The 21,131-nt window shown below is 47.7% G+C and overlaps 1 protein-coding gene across 2 annotated transcripts; it reads right to left on the bottom strand.

The window, feature by feature from the left end:
* Positions 1 to 11,120: 11,120 nt before the first annotated feature.
* mrm3a (mitochondrial rRNA methyltransferase 3a) lies at positions 11,121 to 17,275 on the bottom strand. Of its 2 annotated transcripts, none has more exons than XM_078548174.1 (4): positions 17,222 to 17,275; positions 15,971 to 16,215; positions 14,649 to 14,816; positions 11,121 to 13,902 (listed from the first exon to the last, which is right to left on the bottom strand). In XM_078548174.1, exons 2-4 carry the CDS (start codon positions 16,005 to 16,007, stop codon positions 13,361 to 13,363), a joined length of 747 nt encoding a protein of 248 aa, XP_078404300.1. In that variant the 5' UTR covers positions 16,008 to 16,215; positions 17,222 to 17,275; the 3' UTR covers positions 11,121 to 13,360. The 2 variants fall into 2 exon arrangements, with proteins under 2 accessions (XP_078404300.1, XP_078404298.1); XM_078548172.1 differs by having other exon boundaries at positions 16,917 to 17,264.
* Between the last annotated feature and the right edge of the window lie 3,856 nt (positions 17,276 to 21,131).

The raw sequence follows: 21,131 nt of genomic DNA, 5'->3' as shown, positions 1-21,131 counted from the left end.
CAGGAGTGTGATGGAATACTCCCCACTTGCCTGGATGAGTGCAGCTCCCACAACACTCAAGGAGCTTGACACCATCCAGGACAAAGCAGCCTGCTTGATTGGCACCACATCCACCACCTTCAGCAGTCACTCCCTCCATCACCGACGCACAGTAGCAGCAGTGTGCACCATCTACAAGACGCACTGTAGCAACTCATCAAGGCTCCTTCAACAGCACCTTCCAAACCCATGGCCACTACCATCTAGAAGGACAAGGGCAGCATATAGATGGGAACACCACCACCTGCAAGTTCCCCTCCAAACCACTCACCATCCTGACTTGGAAATATATCGCCGTCCCTTCACTGTCGCTGGGTCAAAATCCTGGAACTCCCTCCCTAACAGCACTGTGGGTGTACCTACACCACATGGACTGCAGCGGTTCAAGAAGGCAGCTCACCACCACCTTCTCAAGGGCAACTAGGGAAGGGCAATAAATGCTGGCCTAGCCAGCGAAGCCCACATCCCATGAATGAATTTTTTAAATTTTGATAGTAACATTTAAAAGTCAATTGGATATTTGTTTAAAAAGGGAGAAAAAAATTGCAGGGCAATGGGGGAAAGAGCAGGGGGAGAGGGGCTAATTGGATAGTTCTTTCAAAGAGCCGACACAGGCACAATGGGCTGAGTGGCCTCCTTCTGTGCTGTATGATTCCATGGGCGGAGTTTTCCGCTCTGGAGACTAGTGTAGTGGCGGGCAGGAAATTCGGTGTGGTTCCTTCTGGCCAGCATGGCGGGTTTCTGCACCAGCTGGTCAGCTTCTCACCTCATTATGTATACATGAATGTGGGAATCGCCCACCTCACTGTTACCTCATCAGCTCACATTTCCGGGCGCCATATTTAAATGGCACCCATGCACACATTCACTCTCTGCGGCCCAGAAGAGACAAGCACTGTGCCCTGAAGTTCAGTGACAAGGCACTGATGGCGCTCCTCCAGGCAGTAGAGGACTGGCAAGAGGTCCTCTACCCTCGTGATGGGAGCCAGAGGTCCACCAACCTCACTGCCAAGGCCTAGGGGGCAGTGTGGTCAGAGCCTGTGCTCTTCAGTAGTGGACCATGCTCCAGTGCAGGAAGAGGATGAATGGTCTCACCCGATCCACCAGGATAGGTCAACCTCATCGCTCTCAACCCTCACCTTCACAAGGCCATCAGGCATTCACAGGCTTACAGTCCACAGGGATCTCACACGCTATCAGCACAAGGACATCATCACTGATTCTCTCACACACACTTTAACATCTTCATCTTTTGTCACATCCTGCACAAGTCACGTCTTCAGCCCTTACAGACACAGCAGGGAGGGAAGCTTATCATCTGCTTTGGCACCCGTCCTGCTCAAAGACTGTCCATTGGTCTTTGTGAAGGACAAGATCACCCACAACAACAGGGAGAGATCCCAGACTGGAGGTGGGGGGGGGGGCAAACTCCCTTTGAAGAGCAGGTGGCAGAGCTGGCTGGCGAAGACAGAGACAGTTACTGCGCCAAAGGTGAGATAAGTCCAGTGAGGATCCATCTGCCACTCTTCGTCCACCCTCCAAAACTGAGTTCCCTTCAATGTAGGTGACTATCCAGCCAATCACTAATTATCTCTTTTCTCTGTTACAGCCAGCAGCAAGGAGAGGAGACACACTGCCAGCCAGCCCATCAGCCCCAGCCCCCAGACCACCTCAGATGAGGATCCCAAGGATCCGCTAGTTGTCAAACCATCGCTGCGTTCACCCTCACCCTCCACTAGCGCAGACACACGCACCTCGGCAGGACCTAGTTTTAGAGCAGGCACGGGGTCACCATCCATTGAGCACGGGATAGATTCAGGTCCACAGCAGGCGGAGGCAGCAACAGCTAAGGGCATCGACACTCGGGGGACTGCTGGAGGCTGGACTCCTGCTGAGTCCGAATCCGATGATGAGCCTCTGGAATTGGGCGTCAGAGAGATGTTGGAGCTCCGAAGACAGGCAGGGGCACAGCAAGCAGGGTTGTCAGAGCCTATCACCATATTAGAACGGAGGATGGAGGAATCCATCCGTTTTCTGTCTGATGTGGCAGCGCCAACATGCCAGTGCATTGAGGTCACCATTGGAAGGGTGGCGACCGCCATGAGACCTTGGTCCAGCAGTCCAGCGGGATATCCGCGCGGACCTGCACACCATTGCTATAGCCATAAATGGGATGCATCAGTATCTAGGCGAGAGGAGGATGAAGCACCTCAATCTCCCTCCAGGTGCCCCATCTCTTCAAGGAGTCAGGGAGGGACCCTTGGGCACCCACAGTGAGGAGGAGGTTAGCCGGACATCCCAGGGCCCTCCAGGCCTCGGTCCTCCAGAGGTCGCCAACCAAGGTCATCACAGGCAGCAGGGCTTGGCAGACAGCAGGCTGCCTTCATCTCTACTGCCGATCTCGGGGATACACCTAGACGTAGCAATAGGGTAAGCAAAAATAAGAAATATTGAGAGCACAGTATTGATACAGGTGTTCACTCACTGTATATACTTTGCACATCTGTAAATGTATTTTGCTTATCTGATATTCTCACCTAGTGAAAGGCTCTTCTATCTGATGCCATGCTCCGAGGTCATACAAGCGTAACGGGTGCCCCTTGCTCCTCACTTATCTCCCATCATGTGCCTCAGGTCTATGGTGTCTCACATGATCCCAGTACAGTGAGTCAGTCACCCTTCTGTCCACAGCAGTAACATGAGCAAAGCCTGTTGCTCTATTGACACGGTGGTTCGGCAATGCATGTCTTAGACTTGCGTCAGAGGATCATATCATGTGGCCTCACGAGTATAGATTTTGTGGTTTGGTTTATTCTCCTGATGCTGCTACACTGAAAACTGGTCTATGTGGATGTTATAGGTTTTAATGGCGACCCGCATTGGAGTCAATCTAATTTGGTGCATCTTTCAATGGCCTCCATGTAATGTCTGTCAGGCTTGGGTGTGGGTTATATTTGAGGTAATAGTCAGGGATCTTGGGTGCTCATGACGGCCTGTAGCGTGATGTCGTGACCATGTGTACAGCTAAACATCATTCCTGTAGCAGTTCCCAATCTCCACTTGCATGATGCAGATTTATGGACCTAGATAGAACTTGGTGACTCCTGAAATGCCTGCTAGACAGCAACGACTATGTGAGATCAGAGTGTGTGTCTAGGCTCCTGATGCTGGACCATTACATGGGAGGATACCACTCTGGACCTGAAGGTCTGGCTAGTATGGCTTGACATAATCCCTGAGCCAGCTCTCTGATGGACAACTGGCCTGGTTATCTGATTGGCACAATGCCATCAGTGTGCCAGGCTTCCTTGTGCCTATCTGAAACCGATGGAATGAAAATATGGAGTTTTCAAATGAAATCAGAGGGAAGCTCCACTACATCCAATGTGTGTGCTTCATTATCAACAAAGTCACCGAGTAACGCCTAAATGCAGTGTCGGGATTTCCTGGGCCACAGATGCCAAGGCAATGCTGGACGTGAACTTGAGAAGCTCCAGACGAAGCCAGGGTCATGAGTGCTTGTTAATGGTCAGACGATGGTGCTGCTGAAGGTCTCTCTGTGCACATAAAAGGTGACCAGACTCACATCCATGACTGAGAGTGACAGATCACTGTGTCCTAAAGAACGGTCTCATGTTGGAGACTCAGTATGAGGATGAGGCCAGAACATTATTCTTGCATGAGGGATGGCCTGTGGACAGATGGCATTGTCCACATTCAGATCAGACCTCAGATGTTCACGCGAGAACCAGTGTGGATGATTGTCCTCCTTGAGGCTCCTTGCAACACTCCAGGCATACTGCCATGAGTGCACTGAGGCTGGCAGTGCTGCTCCTGCCTCTTGAAGGCTGCCATAGACAGTGAAATGTTGGTGCGATGCTTGAAAAGACTGCACCACGTCTACTTGCTTCACAGTGCGTGCTGGTGGAGCTCCTGTCCCATAAGAGAATGGCCACATGCTCCAGAGGCTGCCTAGCATTCCAAGGATGAGGACAGACTGTGACTAATCATTCAGAGATTGATGTCCTTCATTGAGATGCTGAGGATGGCAATGAAGGTGTTCGTGTCGAGCTTGCACAGAGGGCACAGGTGAAAGAGGCTCATGTGAGCTAGTCATCTTCATCCTCCTGGAATTATGAGGCTATAAGGATCTCACGGGAACTTCTGCTGAGTCTGGCTTGTGCTATGGCCACTTCCTCTGGGGCCTCAACATCCTCGCCCTCATCAAGCTCAACCCATCTCAATGTCCTCCTCATCGGAGGTGAAGTGTAGCTCCTCCATCTAGTAACTCATCCCCTCTCCCTTTGGAGCACCAGGTTGTTTAAAGCACAGCAAACCACGATGATGCGGGACACCCTCTGGGGAGAGTACTGGAGAGCATCACCCAACTGGTCCAGACATTTGAAACATATCTTCAGCATGCCAATGGTCTGCTCAATCAAGAGCGTGTCACAGAATGAGCCGCACTGTACCTCTCCTCTGAAGCACTTTGTGACCACTGAACGGGTGTCATTAGCCACGTCTCTTGATGGTAGCTTTAGTTGCCGATGAGCCAACCCTGAATGTGCTGAGGGGCCTGGAAGATCTGTGGCACCTGCGAGTGACTCAGGATGTAAGAGTCGTGCGAGCTCCCAGGGTACCTCGCACAGACCTGCATCGCCTGCTTTTGGTGATCACAGATCAACTGCACATGGGGAGAGTGAGAACCTTTTCTACTGATGATTCATTGTGGTTGCTGCCAGGGAGCTCTTAAAGCCACATGAGTGCAGTCGATGGCACCCTCCACCTGTGGGAAACCGGAAACTGCTGCAAATCCCACTGCTCTGGCTGGCTTCATCCAGGAGGAACTGCCCGTAATTGTGTGCCTTACTGAATATGGCTTTGGTGACCTCCCGGATGCATTTATGGGCAGAGGATTGTGATATTCTGTAGAAGCCCCCAGAGTGGAATGAGCCACACACAAAAAAAGTTGAGTGCAGTGGTCACCTTTAGAGCCACTGGCAATGGATGGTCTCCCAGTCCCTGCGGAGTCAGAACCTCCCAAAGAAATCTGCAGATATGAGCCACTGCATCCTTAACAAGCGAAGGGGTTTATGGCACTGTCTCTCACTCGCAAGTTTGAGAGGCATCTTCGGTACACCCTAGGTCGCACCAAACACCTCTGTAGAATTGGTCTCTGCCTCAGCTTCTGGGTCTTCATGGGGCCTCGCTGGCCCATGTTCCCCAGGGCAAGGCTCTTCCCTTTGCCCTGCCTGATGGTGATGGGCCCTTCTCCTCCTCCTCAGTTCTATACAGCCATGAAAAGGCAGTGTTGCCTGCTGCCTCCATTGTGCACTCCTCCTCCTCCTCCCCTCTTGTGGAAAAATTGAACAGGGACATGATTGAACATAACCCTGCAACGATCACCTTCCATCGCCCAAGCTAGGGAGTCATTGTGAAGCCCTTGGGCTGCCCTCATTCCAGGCATTCCATCCCCAGATCCTCCCTTGCAGCTGTTGCACAGCCTTGAGGGTCACTGGAAGCTGAATGCCCCACCGATGCCCCAGGCATGACAGCGCTTTCACAGAGGGGGTTAGAGCTGGATGAGTACAGCCAGGTGTGATAAGCCTCAGTCTAATTCGTATGTCCATATGTCAGGCAGCCTCCTTTGGAGTAGACTAGAGCCCAGGCTTACACTAATGTAATAACTGTAATCATTGAGTCGTGTAAAGCCTGAACCTGTCAGCTGTAAGGTGTGGAGGATTTTAGAGCATTTTGCTTATGTACTTTAGCCATTGTCCCTTTACAGTTGGGTCCTTGTGACCTTTGCACACTCCCATGAGAGGGACAAATGGTCATTCCGACCCAATCAACATTTGGCCCCAAGCATTCTCGCAAGAATGTGCCCATGAGTTCAGGTGCCCAAGTCCTTCAATTGGCATTTGAGTCTTCCTAACATGTCTCAGCTGAGCCTTGCTCTCCATGTCCTGAAGCAGAAATTATTAGGGTGCCCCTTCAATTGGTTCAAGTGTAGTAGTCGACCCCTCCCCCAGCGATTCTTTTCCTAGGTTATTTCTCAATGGTATCATTCCATTGGCTGGCGAAATGCTGCTGCTCCACTTCTATTATGAGCAGCTTCGTGTGCAAGTTTCCCTCCCTCCGATCACTCTCCGGCCTCCCCATCTAACCCAGGAACCCATAATAACTCAGGTAAGTATGCCTGTCCTCCCCCGGAACCATTTTCTGTTGATGTCGTGGTGCCCCAGGTCAACCTCACCACCTCGCCCATTTTGAGGCCCTATGCACAGTGACCTACCGAGGCCTCTGTCCATAAGACCATCAAGGGCCTCTCGTTAGTTACCAGTTCCCCATTTATAGCTGCAGATGCCTCCCCTGACTGTGACTGTGCCATCTGCCACCCAGTACCAAGTCACCAACCTCCAGGACCAAAATGAGTGAGGGACTGACCATGCCCTGCACACCAGGTTGTGCACAGCCCACACAGGCCCTCCCCCTCCCTGTACTGGGACCAGGACATGGGTGCACAGCCTTGCAGCATGGCGCACACTGCCCCAGGACTGCCTTTGTTTTCTGGCCCCTCTTCCTTTCCCCTGTCCCCCACCGCGTCATGAGTCTCCGTCCACCCCTTCCCTCCTGTGCTGCAGTCATCGCCCCCGGTCATGTGTCCACAACAACCAACCCTCCACCTTGAGTCAAGCATGTACCTTCCAGCCCCTTCCCTTGCCTGTCTTGTCTCACCACCACCACCACCCCCCCAGTCAGGTGTGTACCTTCCTGATACCCCCCCACCCCACATTGCCTTCCACTGTGCAACTGTGGTTCCTGACCCACCATGAAAGTCGGGAGCAGAAAACTGCAACCCATTTTTATGCTGGTGGGGAACTGACTTTCGGCTGCGCTCAAAAGAGTTTTCTTGTCCTGTCCGCCACTGGTGGGGCCAGAAAACTCCACCCTGTATCTGCTGCACTTTATGTTCCTTTCAGATTTTGCAGTTTCATTATTTGCTGCTGTGTGATACTGGCATGGGCATTGGGTTCCCCCAGGACTGGCCTGGAGTGTCTGGGAACTGAAGGTCAATCTCCGGGACAGTGCTGTGCTCGATCCTGGAGAAAAATAATTGGGACATGAAAAAAAAAATGGGTGAGGGGGGGTGGGGGTTTTAGCCATTTTCTTTGAGCTTTTCTCTTCACCAGCTACACAAATATTGAAAATGGGAGAAAAACATTGTTTGGCTGAGAGTCAAGCATCATCCATTTGAGTAATGAGTCTTTTTGCTTTCCAATCTGCGTAGGAACGCAATACGTCACAAGGATGGATGTGTCAGACGATTAATGGCTGGAGCGTGGGTGCAAGTCATGCTGCAGGATTCTGTGAAACACGCCCTATAGTGTCTTAAAGGCCTTATTTGAATGGTAGGCCCTGAAGGAGTATTGGAGCAATGTCAAGCACATTGTGGGTGGTAGCTGCAGCAGACCCTCTCTCAGACTGGCCACAGTTAGCAGTGGCACACACTTTTTCTTAATTCATTCAAGGGATATGGGCTTCGCTGGCTAGGCCAGCATTTATTGCCCATCCCTCCTTTGTCCCACCATTGATGTTTACGTCTTCAGTTAAGCTCTAGAATTCCTTTCCTAAACCTCTCAGCATTGTTCTCCTCTTTAAGACACTGCTTTAAAACTTACGTCTTTGACCAAGTGTTCGGTCACCCGCCCTTATATGGCTCGGTGTCAAATTTTGTTTGATAATGTTCCTGTTAAGCACCTTGGGACGCGTCAGAATGGTAAAGGTGCTAGGTAAATGCAAGCTGTTGTTGACACTTCTAGTTTACTTTCTGTTATTATCTAATTCAATACAGTTCTGTCTCTCCAATGAGCTGAGAACCTTGCCATTGTGTGGCCTATGGAATAATGTTGAATACCCAGATAGTAGTGGTTAATGGTTGTTTTTTTGGACTAGAGGAAGGTTTATAGTGGAGTTCCCCAGGGATCGTTGTTAGGCTCCCTGCTCTGCCTGGTATATATTAGTGACCTAGACCTTTGTGCCTAGGGCACAATTCGTAACCAGTATTTGTGACCCCTAGTTCTGGACTCGCCCACAAGCATAACCAACTTCTCTCCATCTACCTGATCAAACCACTTCATATTTTCAAAGGCCTCTAACAGGTCACCCTCTTCAGCCTTCACTTTTCGAAGGAGCCCCAGCCTCTTGAATCCTGCTAGTTAACACTAAACCGCTCCCCCACCACCGCATTCCCCCTAAGTTCTGGTATCATCGTTGTAAATCTTTTTTGCACCTTCCCCAGTGCCTGTATATCATTTTGACGATATGGAGCCCAGAACTGTGCAGAGCACTCAAGAGTGCGGTCCAAACAAGGTTCAACGTTAACTTCCCGATTCTCAAGCTTTTCAATTCTGTTCCTCTACAAGCGGATCCAAAAGTTTGACATTTCCAGTGTGACCACAGCTATCCCAATATCTCATCCGCTACTTGTGCCCTTTGAATTCCTCATCAGCCACTGATTCAATCTTATTTCACCCTCTATCCAATACAGGGACACATGCCTTCTGTATAAAAAAAAAATTCTTTCAAGACATCTTATTGCCACAGATTTTATTACCTTAGCAAACCTTCGTCGTCTTGCCAAAACTCTCACTTTTTAAAAAAATATATAGTCTGCTCATTTTGAGTTGGAATTTTCCAGATGTGCTCTCAATAGTACTGCATTTACTGCCATCTCCATTAGCTGCAATCCAATGCTGCACTGCCTTCCTCCTTGCAAGGCTTTGCTCTCACACTGCTTTAGAAACCAGCCCTACATCACTTTCATGCCTTTGAGTTCAGATCTCTCTTTTTTTTCCCCACCTGGTGTATCCTGGTCAATGATCTCCTGTTACCATTACGTCCATGTACATCGACGTGAGGTCACCCACTTTGGCCACCCTCAAAAGGACAGAACGGGATATTTTCTAAAGGGTGGAAGCTAGAAACAATGGCGGTCCAAAGATACTTCAAGGGCCACACACACAGATCATTAAAATACATGGGGGGGGTTGCGGGGAGGAGGGGCACAGGGGTGGAAGGGTGGATAGTCAAATGGCAGAGCAGGCCCAAGGGGCCAAATGGCCTACTCCTGCTCTGATTTCTTCTCTGGGGTCATACAGGAGTGACCGCAGGGTCTTGAACCCATAATCTAGGCCGACACTGCAATGCTGCACTGTCAGATACTGTGGCGTAGGGGCAATGTTACTGGATTAGTAATCCAGAGGCCCAGGCTAACATTCTGGGGACAGGTTCAAATCCCACCATAGCTGCTGATGGAGTTTAAATTCAATCAATAAATCTGGAATGTAAAAAGCTAGTCTCAGTAATGGTGACCCATGAAACTTATCACCAATTGTCATCAAAACCCCATCTGGTTCACTAATGTCCCTTTACCCTTACTCGGTCTGGCCTACGTGAGTCCGAACCCACAACAAGTTTTGTTTGTTTTAATGGGCCTCTGAAATGGCCAAGCAAGCTGCTCAGTTCAAGGGCAATTAGAAACGGGCAACGAATGCTGACTTTGCCTACACCCCATGAAAAGGGAAAAAAAAACCAAAACGCTAACGGAATGCTGGCCTTTCTGTCTAAAGGATTAAAATAGAAGGGGGTAGAAGTCATACTCTGATCAGAGTACTGAGTGTTCAGGGCACTGCACCTTAAGATACAGTGGCCTTGGAGGGAGCACAGCGTACATTTATTAGAACAATATCTGGAATACGAGGAGTGATTACACAAACTAGGGTTGTATTTAGAAGGTTAAAGGATGATTTAATTGAAGATTCCAAGATATTAAGGGGAACTGAAAGGGCACGTAGAGAGAAACTATTTCTAGTAGTTGGGGGGTGTCGACGGCGGTGGGGAGGGGTGGGGTGAGAGGGAGGAGGGGCACAGGGGTGGAAGGGTGGATCGTCAAAAGAATTAGAACCAGTCTTTTGAAGTTAGAACGTATTTCTAGAGGGCAGTAGAAGTTTGGAACTTTCTTCTGCAAATGGCAATTGGTGCTGGGTCAATTGTTAATTTCAAACCGGAGATTGCTAAGAATTTTGTTAGCCAAGGTATTAGGGTTATGGGGCAATGGTGGAAACAGTGGAGCCAAGTCACAGAACGGCCTAGTCCAGCTTCTATTTCTTATATTCTTATTTCACCCACCTGAAATGTATTTGCTCATCTGAGAGTGTAACATTGCAGTGTCAGACTAGATTGTGGGTTCAAATCCCTGTGGTCACTATATTAGGCCATTCAGCCCCACCATCCCACTCTGCCATTCAACAACATCATGGCTGATTTGTTTGTGGCCTCGATTCCACTTTCCAGTTTGCCCCCATAACCCTCGGCAATCAAGAACCTGTCACTCAGAGAGGGGGGGACGAATCACAGCCGAGTGGAAATTCCCCTTTCTGGATTGTTGCAAGCTGCAACTTTTAAACACTGGAAAGAGTAGGCCATTCGGCCCCTCAAACCTGCTCCGCCATTAAGATCACGGCTGATCTACCTCAACCTCATTTTCCAGCCCTAATTCCGTGTCCCTTATTCCTCTTAACGTTGAAAAAAAATCTATCGATGTCAGGCTTGAATATACTCAACTTTGAGCTCCTTGAAGCAGAGGTTTCCAAAGAGTCACTGAAGAAATTTCTCCATTTTTTTTAAACTCAATTTCTCCTCATCCCAAATGCTCGGCTTACACTGACAGCAACTGTGCAGACCCAAGCACCACCATGTGGCTACGATGGGAAACACCACCCATTGGATGTTTTAGCAAGCGTTTGATACAGCAACATCCAGTGACGAGTAACGGAACTGCAGAATCTGAAATTCTTCCAAGAGAAACAGTAGAGCAGACTTAACCTGAGCTAGCACAGGAGGCCATTCAGCCCCTTGTGCCTGTGCCAGTTCTTTGAGTCTCGATCCAATTAGTCCAATTCCCCATCTCTTTCCCCTAACCCTGTTTTGTTTTTTTTTTCTTTCCCCAACCCTTCAGTTTTCGAGTTATCAAATCCTCGATAAGCCCCCCACCCCCAACAAGCAAACTCGAGATAAGGTAAAATAAAAGGGGTCGTTTATTTTACACAGCTATTCTCCCAACTCTGTTTTGGGAAAAAAAAATGGACAGATCAACAATTCAGGTCTAGAGGCGAAGGGCCTATTACCCAGGATGGACTTAATGTGCAAAGCCAGCATTGTCTGTATGCTGCAATTTTTAGTAACACAAGAAACAGGAGTAGGCCATTCAGCCCCTTGAACCTGCTCTGCCTTTAAGATCACAGCTGAGCATGATCTGGCATTGATTTCTAGCGACTTGCAGTATTTGTTTTTAATGTTGATTATAGTGCTGTGTTAACAGGACAATGAAGGTGGGAACTGTAATCAGAATCATAAAAATTTACAACAAAGGATGGGGCCACTTGGCCCATCGTGTCCATGTTGGCCGACAAGTAGCCATCCAGCCTAATCCCACTTTTCATGCTCCTGGTTCTTGATCTCGCAGAATAGGGCACGTCCAAGTGCATATCCAAGTTTTTAAAAAATTCTTCCATGGGATGCAGGTCTCACTGGCTGGGCCAGCATTTGTTGCCCATCCCTAATTGCCCTTGAGAAGGTGGTGGCGAGCTGCCTTCTTGAGCCGCTGCAGTCCATGTGGTGTAGGTACACCCACAGTGCTGTTAGGGAGGGAGTTCCAGGATTTTGACCCAGCAACAGTGAAGGAACGGCGATATATTTCCAAGTCAGGATGGTGAGTGACTTGGAGGGGAACTTGCAGATGGTGGTGTTCCCATGTATCTGCTGCCCTTGTTCTTTGAATTTTTTTTTAAATATTGAGGGTTTCTGCCTTTATTCAGGCAATGAGTCCCAGACCCCTCACCGTCCTCTGCGTGAAAAAAAATTCCTTTTGAATCCCCTCTAAACTTTCTACCTCTTACCCTAAACCTACGTCCCCTGGTTATGGACCCCTTCAAGGGGAACTGGGCATTGCTATCCACTCTATCCTGTCCCCTCAATTTTATACATTTCAATTAGCTCTCCCCTCAGCCTCCCCAGTTCCAAAATAAACAATCTCAGCCGATCCAACCTTTCCTCAGGACTCAAATTCTCCAGTCCAGGCAACGACCTCATAAATCTTTGTACACTCTCTACTGCAATCACATCTTTCCTACAGTACATAGGAACTAAGAGCAGGATTAGGCCATTCGGCCCCTCAAACCTGCTCCACCATTTGATAAGATCATGGCTGATCTGATTGTGGCCTCAACTCCACTTTCCTGTCTACCCTCTATAACTTCTGACTCCCTAGCTAATCAGGAATCTAATATGAACACTTGTGGTAATCTTATAACTTACTCTGCACGCTCCACTACTCTGACACCAGATAGTGCAGGAAGAATCATCAGTTCAGTAACATGTCACTGTTGTCTGGAAATGGGCCCCACGTGAAGAGACCCGAGGAAAGCTTTAGTTCCCGAGTTTGGGATGGATTTGAGTTTTTCAGTCTCAGTTGAAGGTGATCGAGCAGTGTGATCATGAGGGAGGTATACAAGATGGTTAAAGAAATGACAAATAGATCATCAGGAAACTTACTGTAACAGTGGGGCTGGGGGCATACAGACACAGTTTGAAACCAGTAAAAGCTGGGTTTAGTACAAACCATCACTCAGAACGGACTTCCACAAGAATAGTGGAAGTGAAAACCCTGGAATCATTTAAGAAGTTACTGGATGTTCTGGGGGCAGGAACTAGAGGATTTATTGCTGAAGAGACATGGTGCTAAAGTTTTTCGTCTTGCACTCATCAGGACAAACACAAGAATGTTCCCCTGCAGTATAAATTGTGGTGACAGTTTGAAATTTGACATTCTTCCATTTGTCCTGATGAGTGCAAGACAAAAAGCTTCAGCAACACGTCTCGCTTTTCAGCAAGATTGGAGGATTTATCTGGTTGCATAAGGACATGGACTTTCCTCAACCATAATTATCTTGCGATTTGGATAATTGTACAAGATGTAAAAGAAATGGAACATTTGCAATGCACTACGCAAGCCAAACAGATATGGCTTCATTAGCACACTGTTGTATCAAGTCTCTCAGAAACATTTCAAAATTATTCTTGTGCAATGAGTGAACTTGAAGTCTAGTGACATAGATTAAAACCCAGCCCAGTGTAGACCAGCAAGTGTCATTTCTAATAGTGAAAGTTTCAAAACTCCCACTGATCATTACAATGGTGAGCGGCTGAATGCTGAACCCAGGATTACAGAGCACGTACCCATATTCAAGTAACACTACTGCTAGGTTCTCTTAGTCCTGTTGACATTCGCCACCTTGGACAAGAGCTGTCTCCTGCCCTCGAACAATAAAATACTCGCTGCCATGGCTGAGTTGAGGCTGTCCACGCCAGGAACCATGGGGATATACAATCGCTGGCCTTGCGTCTTCTCGGCCAACAAGAGCGCTTCTAGGCTGAGCCCGTGCGTCTCGCCACCGATCACCACGGCCGTCTGCTCCTGCGCCCAGGTGTGGTAGTAACACTGAGCTTCCACTTCGGGCAACGGGAGTGGAAATTCACTTCCTTTGTCCTCACTGTCGCTCTCCTGGTCTTCAATCTGCCTCGTGCGCGAGGGGGCCCAGCGCTGGTCACTCGCTGCATGAGATTCAGGAGGCACCCCAGAATTTTCAGCACTCCAGTAGGAATGGTCTGCCACATGGACACGAGTACTGGTAGTCAGGTAGTTAGGGACCACGTCCCACTCTAGATTTGAGATAACAGGGACGCGAAAATGGGCACCCATGCCAGCCCGAAGTACTTTGGGTTCCCAGGCATCCACGCAGCCTGCAGGGGAAAGCAAGCAAACACACACTTTAGTTCCCGAAAATATTTCTTCAATTGTATTTTGTATAGGAGGTTGAGTGCAGCAGTGTTTTATGGCACAAGACCATGCTGGTGCAGAATCCTCACAGTACACTACAGGAACAGGGGTACTGGGTTAGGGTGATTGCATGGTACAGGGGGTATCTAACGTAGGGTGTGGGTGAGCAGATGCTTTATAGCTCCGTCAGAAACAATTATTCAATGCTAGTTAGGGGACAGCCTGATAACATGTTCCAAACAAGTTGGTGGAGGATACAAACTGTTCTTTGTGGCTCTCCTGATGCGATACTCAGCAACACGTTACCAGTTGATTCACCCTCAATGTTGAGTCAGCTAATCTGTGCTGGGATGGAGGGCAGTGCACGGCATTCCAAATGGGCTCGGTACCCCTAAATCAGAGGGGCGCTCAAAAAGAAAAATCAGCTGGGGTTCCCCATTCTTGATTTCGTAACAAATAACCCCTACTGGAAAAACGAAGTGTGTGACCGTTAGCTGAGAACAGGACTGACCATGGGCAGGATTAGCTGGCCATCATTGTTCTGGCTCACGTGTGGAGAATAACTAGTTAGGGAGAGGGACCAAGGCTGCTGCTGGACCCCATGCGAATCACTCCCAGTGTGAGTCCGCATTTTAGGGAGAGGAAAACAGAAGTACGGAAGGCGTCGTGGGGTTATAACAGAATCGAGAGAGACACTGATGACGCTAACCTTTCGTCAACAACACTTTGCTGCATCCAGCAGCCACTGCAGATCGTAATATTGTCCCCAGGTTTCCAGGATCTCGGATGTTGTCACCGATGAGGAAGAGGGGTACGGAGTGTTCCTGCTGAACTGACGGATATTTCATCTTGGGATGGTCCGGTCTGACAAAAATCCCTATCAGGAACAGCAACGCCAAGAGGTTCATTTACAATTTAACACCCCTCAGGTTTCATTTGTGGATTATTCCCAGGAAGCTTCATAACCCCCCACTCTCCTCAACCCCGACAGCTCAAGAGCTCTTCTCACTACAACTTCTACACTGTGCAACAGTGAGCGTACAATTTTGTACTTTTATCTTTGAATCAAAGCCGAGCCTGCCTGCTTCGACAGTCATTAAAGATCCCAATATACTGCTATAAGCGAAGCAGGGAGTTCACTCGCCCACATCCCTCCTTCAATCACCAGCAAATTAAAAACAAAAAAACTGGTCATTCATTTCATTGCTTTGTGGGATCTTGCTGTGCAGAAATTGCCCATCATTCGTCTTCCCAACCTAGGAAAGATATACTTGGCTTTGAGGGACTGCAATGAAGGTTCACCCGATTCATTCCTGGGATGAGAGGATTGTCCGATCAGGAAAGATTATCTAGATGAGCCCTATATTCTCTGGAGTTCAGAAGAACGAGGGGCGATCTAATTGGAACATATAAAACTTTTAACGGCTTGACAGGACAAGAAAAAGCTTCCCTAGCTAGGGAATCTGGAACACCAGGTCAGTGCCAGAAAGAGGGGTCGGCCAATTAGGACTGAGGTGAGGAGAAATTTCTTCACTCAGAGGGTTGTGAATCTCTGAAATTCTCGAGCCCAGCTCGTTTCCCGAGTTATTGAGTGCACTCGGGAGGAAGAGCTTGATAGATTTGGGTATTAAAGCGAGGGCGGAAATTGGAGTTCTGGTAGACGATCAGCCATGATCTTACTGAAGGGCAAAGCAAGGTTTAAAGGCCAAATAGCTTAATCCCATTTCAATATGCCATACACTCGAAACAGTTCTTGTGTGAACACACTTTAGAATGTTTCAAGGTAATGTGATACTTAAAAGTTGTTACTGGTTATAACTTTGGCAGACCATTTAACCATAGAAAAATCATGGCACAGAAAGAGGCCATTCAGCCCATCCTGTCTGTGCCCTATCAGACCAGTGTTGCTCTTCTTGTTGCTATGCATCAGTGTTGTGTGAGATATACCAGTTCTAGAGCCTTTCCCCTGAGCCCTGACCTAACAGGTAACGCCACAATGAGCGTCCAAAAGCAGTCATTTTGCAGACATACCCATCACTCCCTGGGGGGATACAAGATCAGACCACATCTTGATCTCTTCAAACTTGACTTTGATTAACTTAACGTGTTTCAGTTTCTCCAGAGGTAACTCCTTCAGGTTGTCTACGGTACTGAAGAAGAGAGTCTGCAGCAATGCTCCAGCCCCCAAGGCATCGGTTATTAGCCGCCGGCCCTCCACCAGGATCTTCCTGTGCTGGTCACGGAATTTCTTGGACTTCACAATAGTCACGACTTTCCTATTGACAGGCGAGATTCATAATTAGATTCTAAATAAAAAAGTAATGCTCAGATTGCTAGACACAAGGAAGGCCATGGTCCATCATGTTCACTGTCCACCATTCTGGTGCTGGCATTAATACAATGATAATGGAGTAATTGACTAATGACAGCAATCAGGCTGCCATTTAATCTACAGTAGACAAGGTGAGGAGTTTGGGAATCATCGGTTCCTCTTAAAATAGGAAAGAGGGGAAATGCCCGAGCTTAGAGCCCAGCAGCTGAAGGCTACACATCGACTCAGTGCTTCAAGGAGGCAGTTCACCACCACCTTCTCAAGGGCAATTAGGGGTGGGCAACAAATGCCTCATCAGCGATACTCAAACACATGAAGTAAAAAAAAGACATGGGTGATTAAAATCAGGGACACACAAGAGGTCAGAATAAGAACAGACATCCAAGAGTTGCAGGGCTGGAGATGATTACAGGTATAAGGAGGGCTGAGACCATGGAAGGACCTGGATAAAAATGAAAGAATAGAATGGAGGGGTTGTTGGACCAGGAAGCAGTGTAGGTTAGTGAGCACAGGGGTGATGGGTTGAAGAGGACTCGTTGCGAGTTAGGACCCAGTGAATCAGGGAGGATACAGGGTGATGGGACCCGAGTTATTATCACTGCTGGAAGGGGTTTCAGTGCCCGCTCAGGTTTATTTATCCCTTACGCCAGTCGCTTGTCGCCGGGAAGCGCCTTCTCGTACGAGAGCCCGTCCAGTGAAGCGGAGCTGCCGGGTGGCCGAGGGCTCGGGACCGGGACCGGGGCCGGGACCGAGCCGGGGCTGCCAGCCGCCGGCCAGCGCTGCGGAGCGGCAGGGGGACGGCGCTCCGCCCCGGTCACCGGGCCAACCCGGTCCCCTGCGGCCCCAGCAGCAGCTCCCTCACTCCGGGGGTACAGGATCTCTAGCGGCCTCCTCCTCAGCACCCGAACGTGCCGCCTCCCCGGGATCAGGGCAGCTCCCCAGCGGCCCACGTTTCTCCTGAGCGCCGCCATCATGGTGAACCGAGGGCTCCTGCGCCTGCGCGGCGTTGTAACAAACCCAGCAGGTCATGTGACCCCTGGTGGCTACATTTGGTCACATGACTTGCCCAGCGGCCCTTCTGTGTTTTTCTTCCATCTCCATTGATAGATCCTTGTCATTAATTGAATCTAAAAGTGATAGAAATCTTTTTGACTGGAGGAAATCATCCCTCCATCCCCCAGAAACCTAACCCTTTATGAATGAAGGAGGGCGAGGCACTTATTATCTCTTCTAATTGACAAGTACCAGTATTGGTTGAACATAAAAGAGACAGAGTTTAATTGGTTTCAATCATAAGAGTATAAAAGAGACAGAGGCTGCCCATTGGGGTCCAGGGCAACATGTAAGAACGACATGAGGAAATGTTTTTCCTCGCAAGGGATATGATGGAAGGGTCGGGTGGTGGGACTAATTGGATAACTCAGCACAGGCTGAGCAGCTCCCTCTGGGCTGTATTATTCTATATGATAGATTTACAACTCCAGAGGGGATAAAAAGGCAATTTGTCCAACTGGTTCGCCCATAAGGGGGAGGAGCTGGCTGTTGAGCCCCTTGAGTCTGTTCCGCCATTCAATTGGATTTTGGCTGATTTGAAGATACCTGGTGTTCCAGCTCCACACCAGGCTCCTTCCACCCCTCTTCATCGAACTTTGTCAGCATACCCTTCTGTTCCTTGCTCCCCTGTGTGCTTATCTAGCTTCCCCTTAAATATTTCTATGCTATTTGTCTCAACTGTTATATATGGCAGTGAGATCCACATTCGCACCACTCTCTGGGGAAAGTTTCCCCTCCATTCTCTATTAGATTTATGTGTAACTACTTTAAGTATCTGACCTTGAGTTTTGGGCTCCCCCATGAGTACAAACATTTTCACATGTTTGCTTTGTGTGTGTGTGTGTGTGTGTGTGTGTGGAGGTAGGGTGGGTAGCAGGTCTGAGCCCACAATTACTGTATTTCAAAGGAGTGTCTTTCCCTTCTGGAATATAGCTGTCACCATGTCAATTCAGATGCACTTTCCCAGTTATGTCTGGGCAAACTTTGCTTCTTCAAATCTGTTCCAAAACATTCTTAGCATGATGCCTGTTAGCCTCGTCACCTCCATCCCCCGGGGTGGGTAAATAAGCCAGTGTTTCTGCTGCTGATTAATATTTGGTGACTCCTTGGACAAGGTACTTTAGTATGGACTGCAATGGTTTGGCCTAGACATATTTCTTGGATTTAACATCACATGACTGGCAGGAGTGTGCCTGAACTTGACAAATGTCATGGTAATGTTTGTAGCAGGGCCAGGGGTCAAATAGGAGATGCTCATTATTGAATTCCAGCTATTGTTAATACACTGGGGGAGATGGTGGTGTACTGGTAATGTCACTGGACTAGTAATCCAGGGGCCTAGGCTAGTTCTCTGGGGGATATGGATTCAATTCTCACCATGGCAGCTGGTGGAATTTAAATTCAATATATCTGGAATTGAAAGCTAGCCTCTGTAATAATGACCTTAGCACCATCATTGATTGTTGTAAAATTCCATCTGGCTCGCTAATGCCCTTTAGGGAAGGAAATCTACCATCCTTCCTGGTCTGGCCTATATGTGACTCCAGACCCACCACAATGTGGGTGACTCTTAACTGCCCTTTGAAATGGTGAGCAAGCCACTTAGTTCAAGGACACCAATGATGGAGCAATTAAAATCAGAGATACACATGAGGCCAGAGTTAGGGGAGTGCAGCTATCTTGAAGGGTTGTGGGCCTGGGGGAGATTAAAGAGATAGGGACGGCTGAGGACACAGAGTGATTTGAAAACAAGAATGAGAAACCAGGAGCATAGGTAGGTAAGCACAGAGGTGATAGGGTAACATGCTGGCCCATGAAAGAATGCTGTATCATCATCCTTGACTTAGGATACCCATGACAGTGGTCTGGGGTTGACTCTTTCTCTGATTTCCACCCCCTCTTCTTTCTATGGTGTTTCCACTTAGCACATTCCCACATCAGTAGAGCGGTGAGAAAAGCCCTACCTGTCAGATCCTTCCTGCACGCCCAGAATCTCACCCCCTCTGCATACTGCCCACCTCCTTCTGGAACGTGACTTTGCAAAGACGGTCGGGAGAGAGATGCAGTGGTTTTTGTCAAGGCTCATCCTGAGCAGCCTCCGTAATGCAGGACTCCGTGCTCTACAGGCTGTTCCCAGGGATGCACCTTGAGATGAAGGATCATCAACTCTTTGAAAGATGCTCTTTGATCATCTGAAATTTGCTGGGCTTCCAGTGCAAAAAGCTACTGATTACCATGTATTGCAGACTGGCACATCCAAAGGTTCATTTGTAAAATTACATTATATAACTGAGGGACGCATTAAAGCTTGGGGCAGCCACCACAAAGGCTCAATGGGGCCTCACACCATTATATACCAAGGAGCTGGAAACCACGTAAAACCCCTCGAGCTGTATGTTCAACATGAAATGAATATTGTAATTATAACCTATAACTAAATGCCGTGAGGCACATCACTGTATTGAAAGAAAATTGTATGTTTTGCACTTTATGTAATTTGAAATGTTGTGGAATGTAATTTTACAAATTTTGTGAATAAATTACATTTTTGGGAAAAAAAAGTAAGAGTGGACTGAACCCATATATCAGTTGGGACATGATGTGCATACACCTTTACGGGAATGTATCTCAAGCAACTATCAATCATTACCACCTCAATAGAATATAATGTATTAGTCCCATGACTTGTACTCAGTCTGTAAGCAGCTTGGCAGAAGTTATTGTACCATACTTAGCCTCCCAGTGAACATTATCTGGGTATAGCCTTATCTTCCAATAAACAACCCATATTTTAGTTTCACCAATCTTTGTGTATGATTGGTATGTTTATGTTGAAGAAAAGAAAAACGTAACAGTTTCATTTTAATCACTGCATTGATGCTGTGCATTGGCGCTCTAATGCTTCATATGTAATTGATACAAATTATTTTAAGGCCTTTAGGTGAGAAATGGAATGGAACTGTGGTCCATCCCAACCCTATATCCTTATTCTGCAACTCGGTGTTTTCCTATCTCCATGATTGTGTCCACCAGATGTGCTCTTCGAGTGGCAAAGGGTTCTGTTAGCTTTCCAGATTGGGATTCAGAGGGACCTCTGGGTATCAGCACAATGTGTCCATCAAAAACTGCTAGATGAATTGAGAACAAAATGCTTTTCACAGTTAAAAAATTATTCTATCTAAGCCAAAGTATTTTGATTTTCCTTTAACATAAATCAAAGGTGAGCAAAATATTTTGTTCAGACTTTAACACCAATTGTCTTACTTCATGTATTTTGTTTAAACTTAGAGGAACCTTATTTGTAATGTCATGAAACTTTGACAAATGCTTTGATAATCTCAAGAGGATACATTTATTCATCATATCTTCAGTATACTACATTTCAGTTTTAAAATCACCCACTGAAGCCTCCTGGTCTCTGCACCATGGACCACAGATTTCACTTAAGGGCTGCCTCAATGCTGTCGCATAATGAACTAGTTTAAGGTAATGCAGCAACAACAATTTGTATTTGTGTAGTGTCTTTAATGTAGCAAAACATCCCAAGGTGCTTCACAAGAGGGTTATCAAATAAAATTTGACAGCAAGCCACCGAAGAAGGTGTTGGTACAAATGTCCAAAAGCTTAGGCAAAGAAGTAAGTATTAAGGAACACCTTAAAGCAGAGAGGTAAAGGGAAGGAATTCAGAGCTTAGGGCCAAGGCAGAAAAAAGCACAAGGTCTAATTGAAAAGCAACACTCTGCCGCTTTAAGTGAGAGGGAATAAAATTACTTCAAGTGGATTCTGAGCAGAAGGAACAGAGTTAGA

The sequence above is a fragment of the Cetorhinus maximus genome, chromosome 9 (assembly GCF_964194155.1).
Source record: "Cetorhinus maximus chromosome 9, sCetMax3.hap1.1, whole genome shotgun sequence".
Classification (NCBI taxonomy): Eukaryota; Metazoa; Chordata; class Chondrichthyes; order Lamniformes; family Cetorhinidae; genus Cetorhinus; species Cetorhinus maximus.
This window is presented reverse-complemented; position numbering and strand designations above follow the sequence as displayed.

Coding starts and splice junctions, on each gene's coding strand:
- mrm3a (XM_078548172.1), bottom strand. CDS start 17,245: ATGATGGCGGCGCTCAGGAGAAACGTGGGCCGCTGGGGAGCTGCCCTG. Junction 16,216..16,916: donor CCCGGCGACAAGCGACTGGC/GTAAGGGATAAA, acceptor GCCTGTCAATAG/GAAAGTCGTGACTATTGTGA. Junction 14,817..15,970: donor ATCCCCCCAGGGAGTGATGG/GTATGTCTGCAA, acceptor TGTTCCTGATAG/GGATTTTTGTCAGACCGGAC.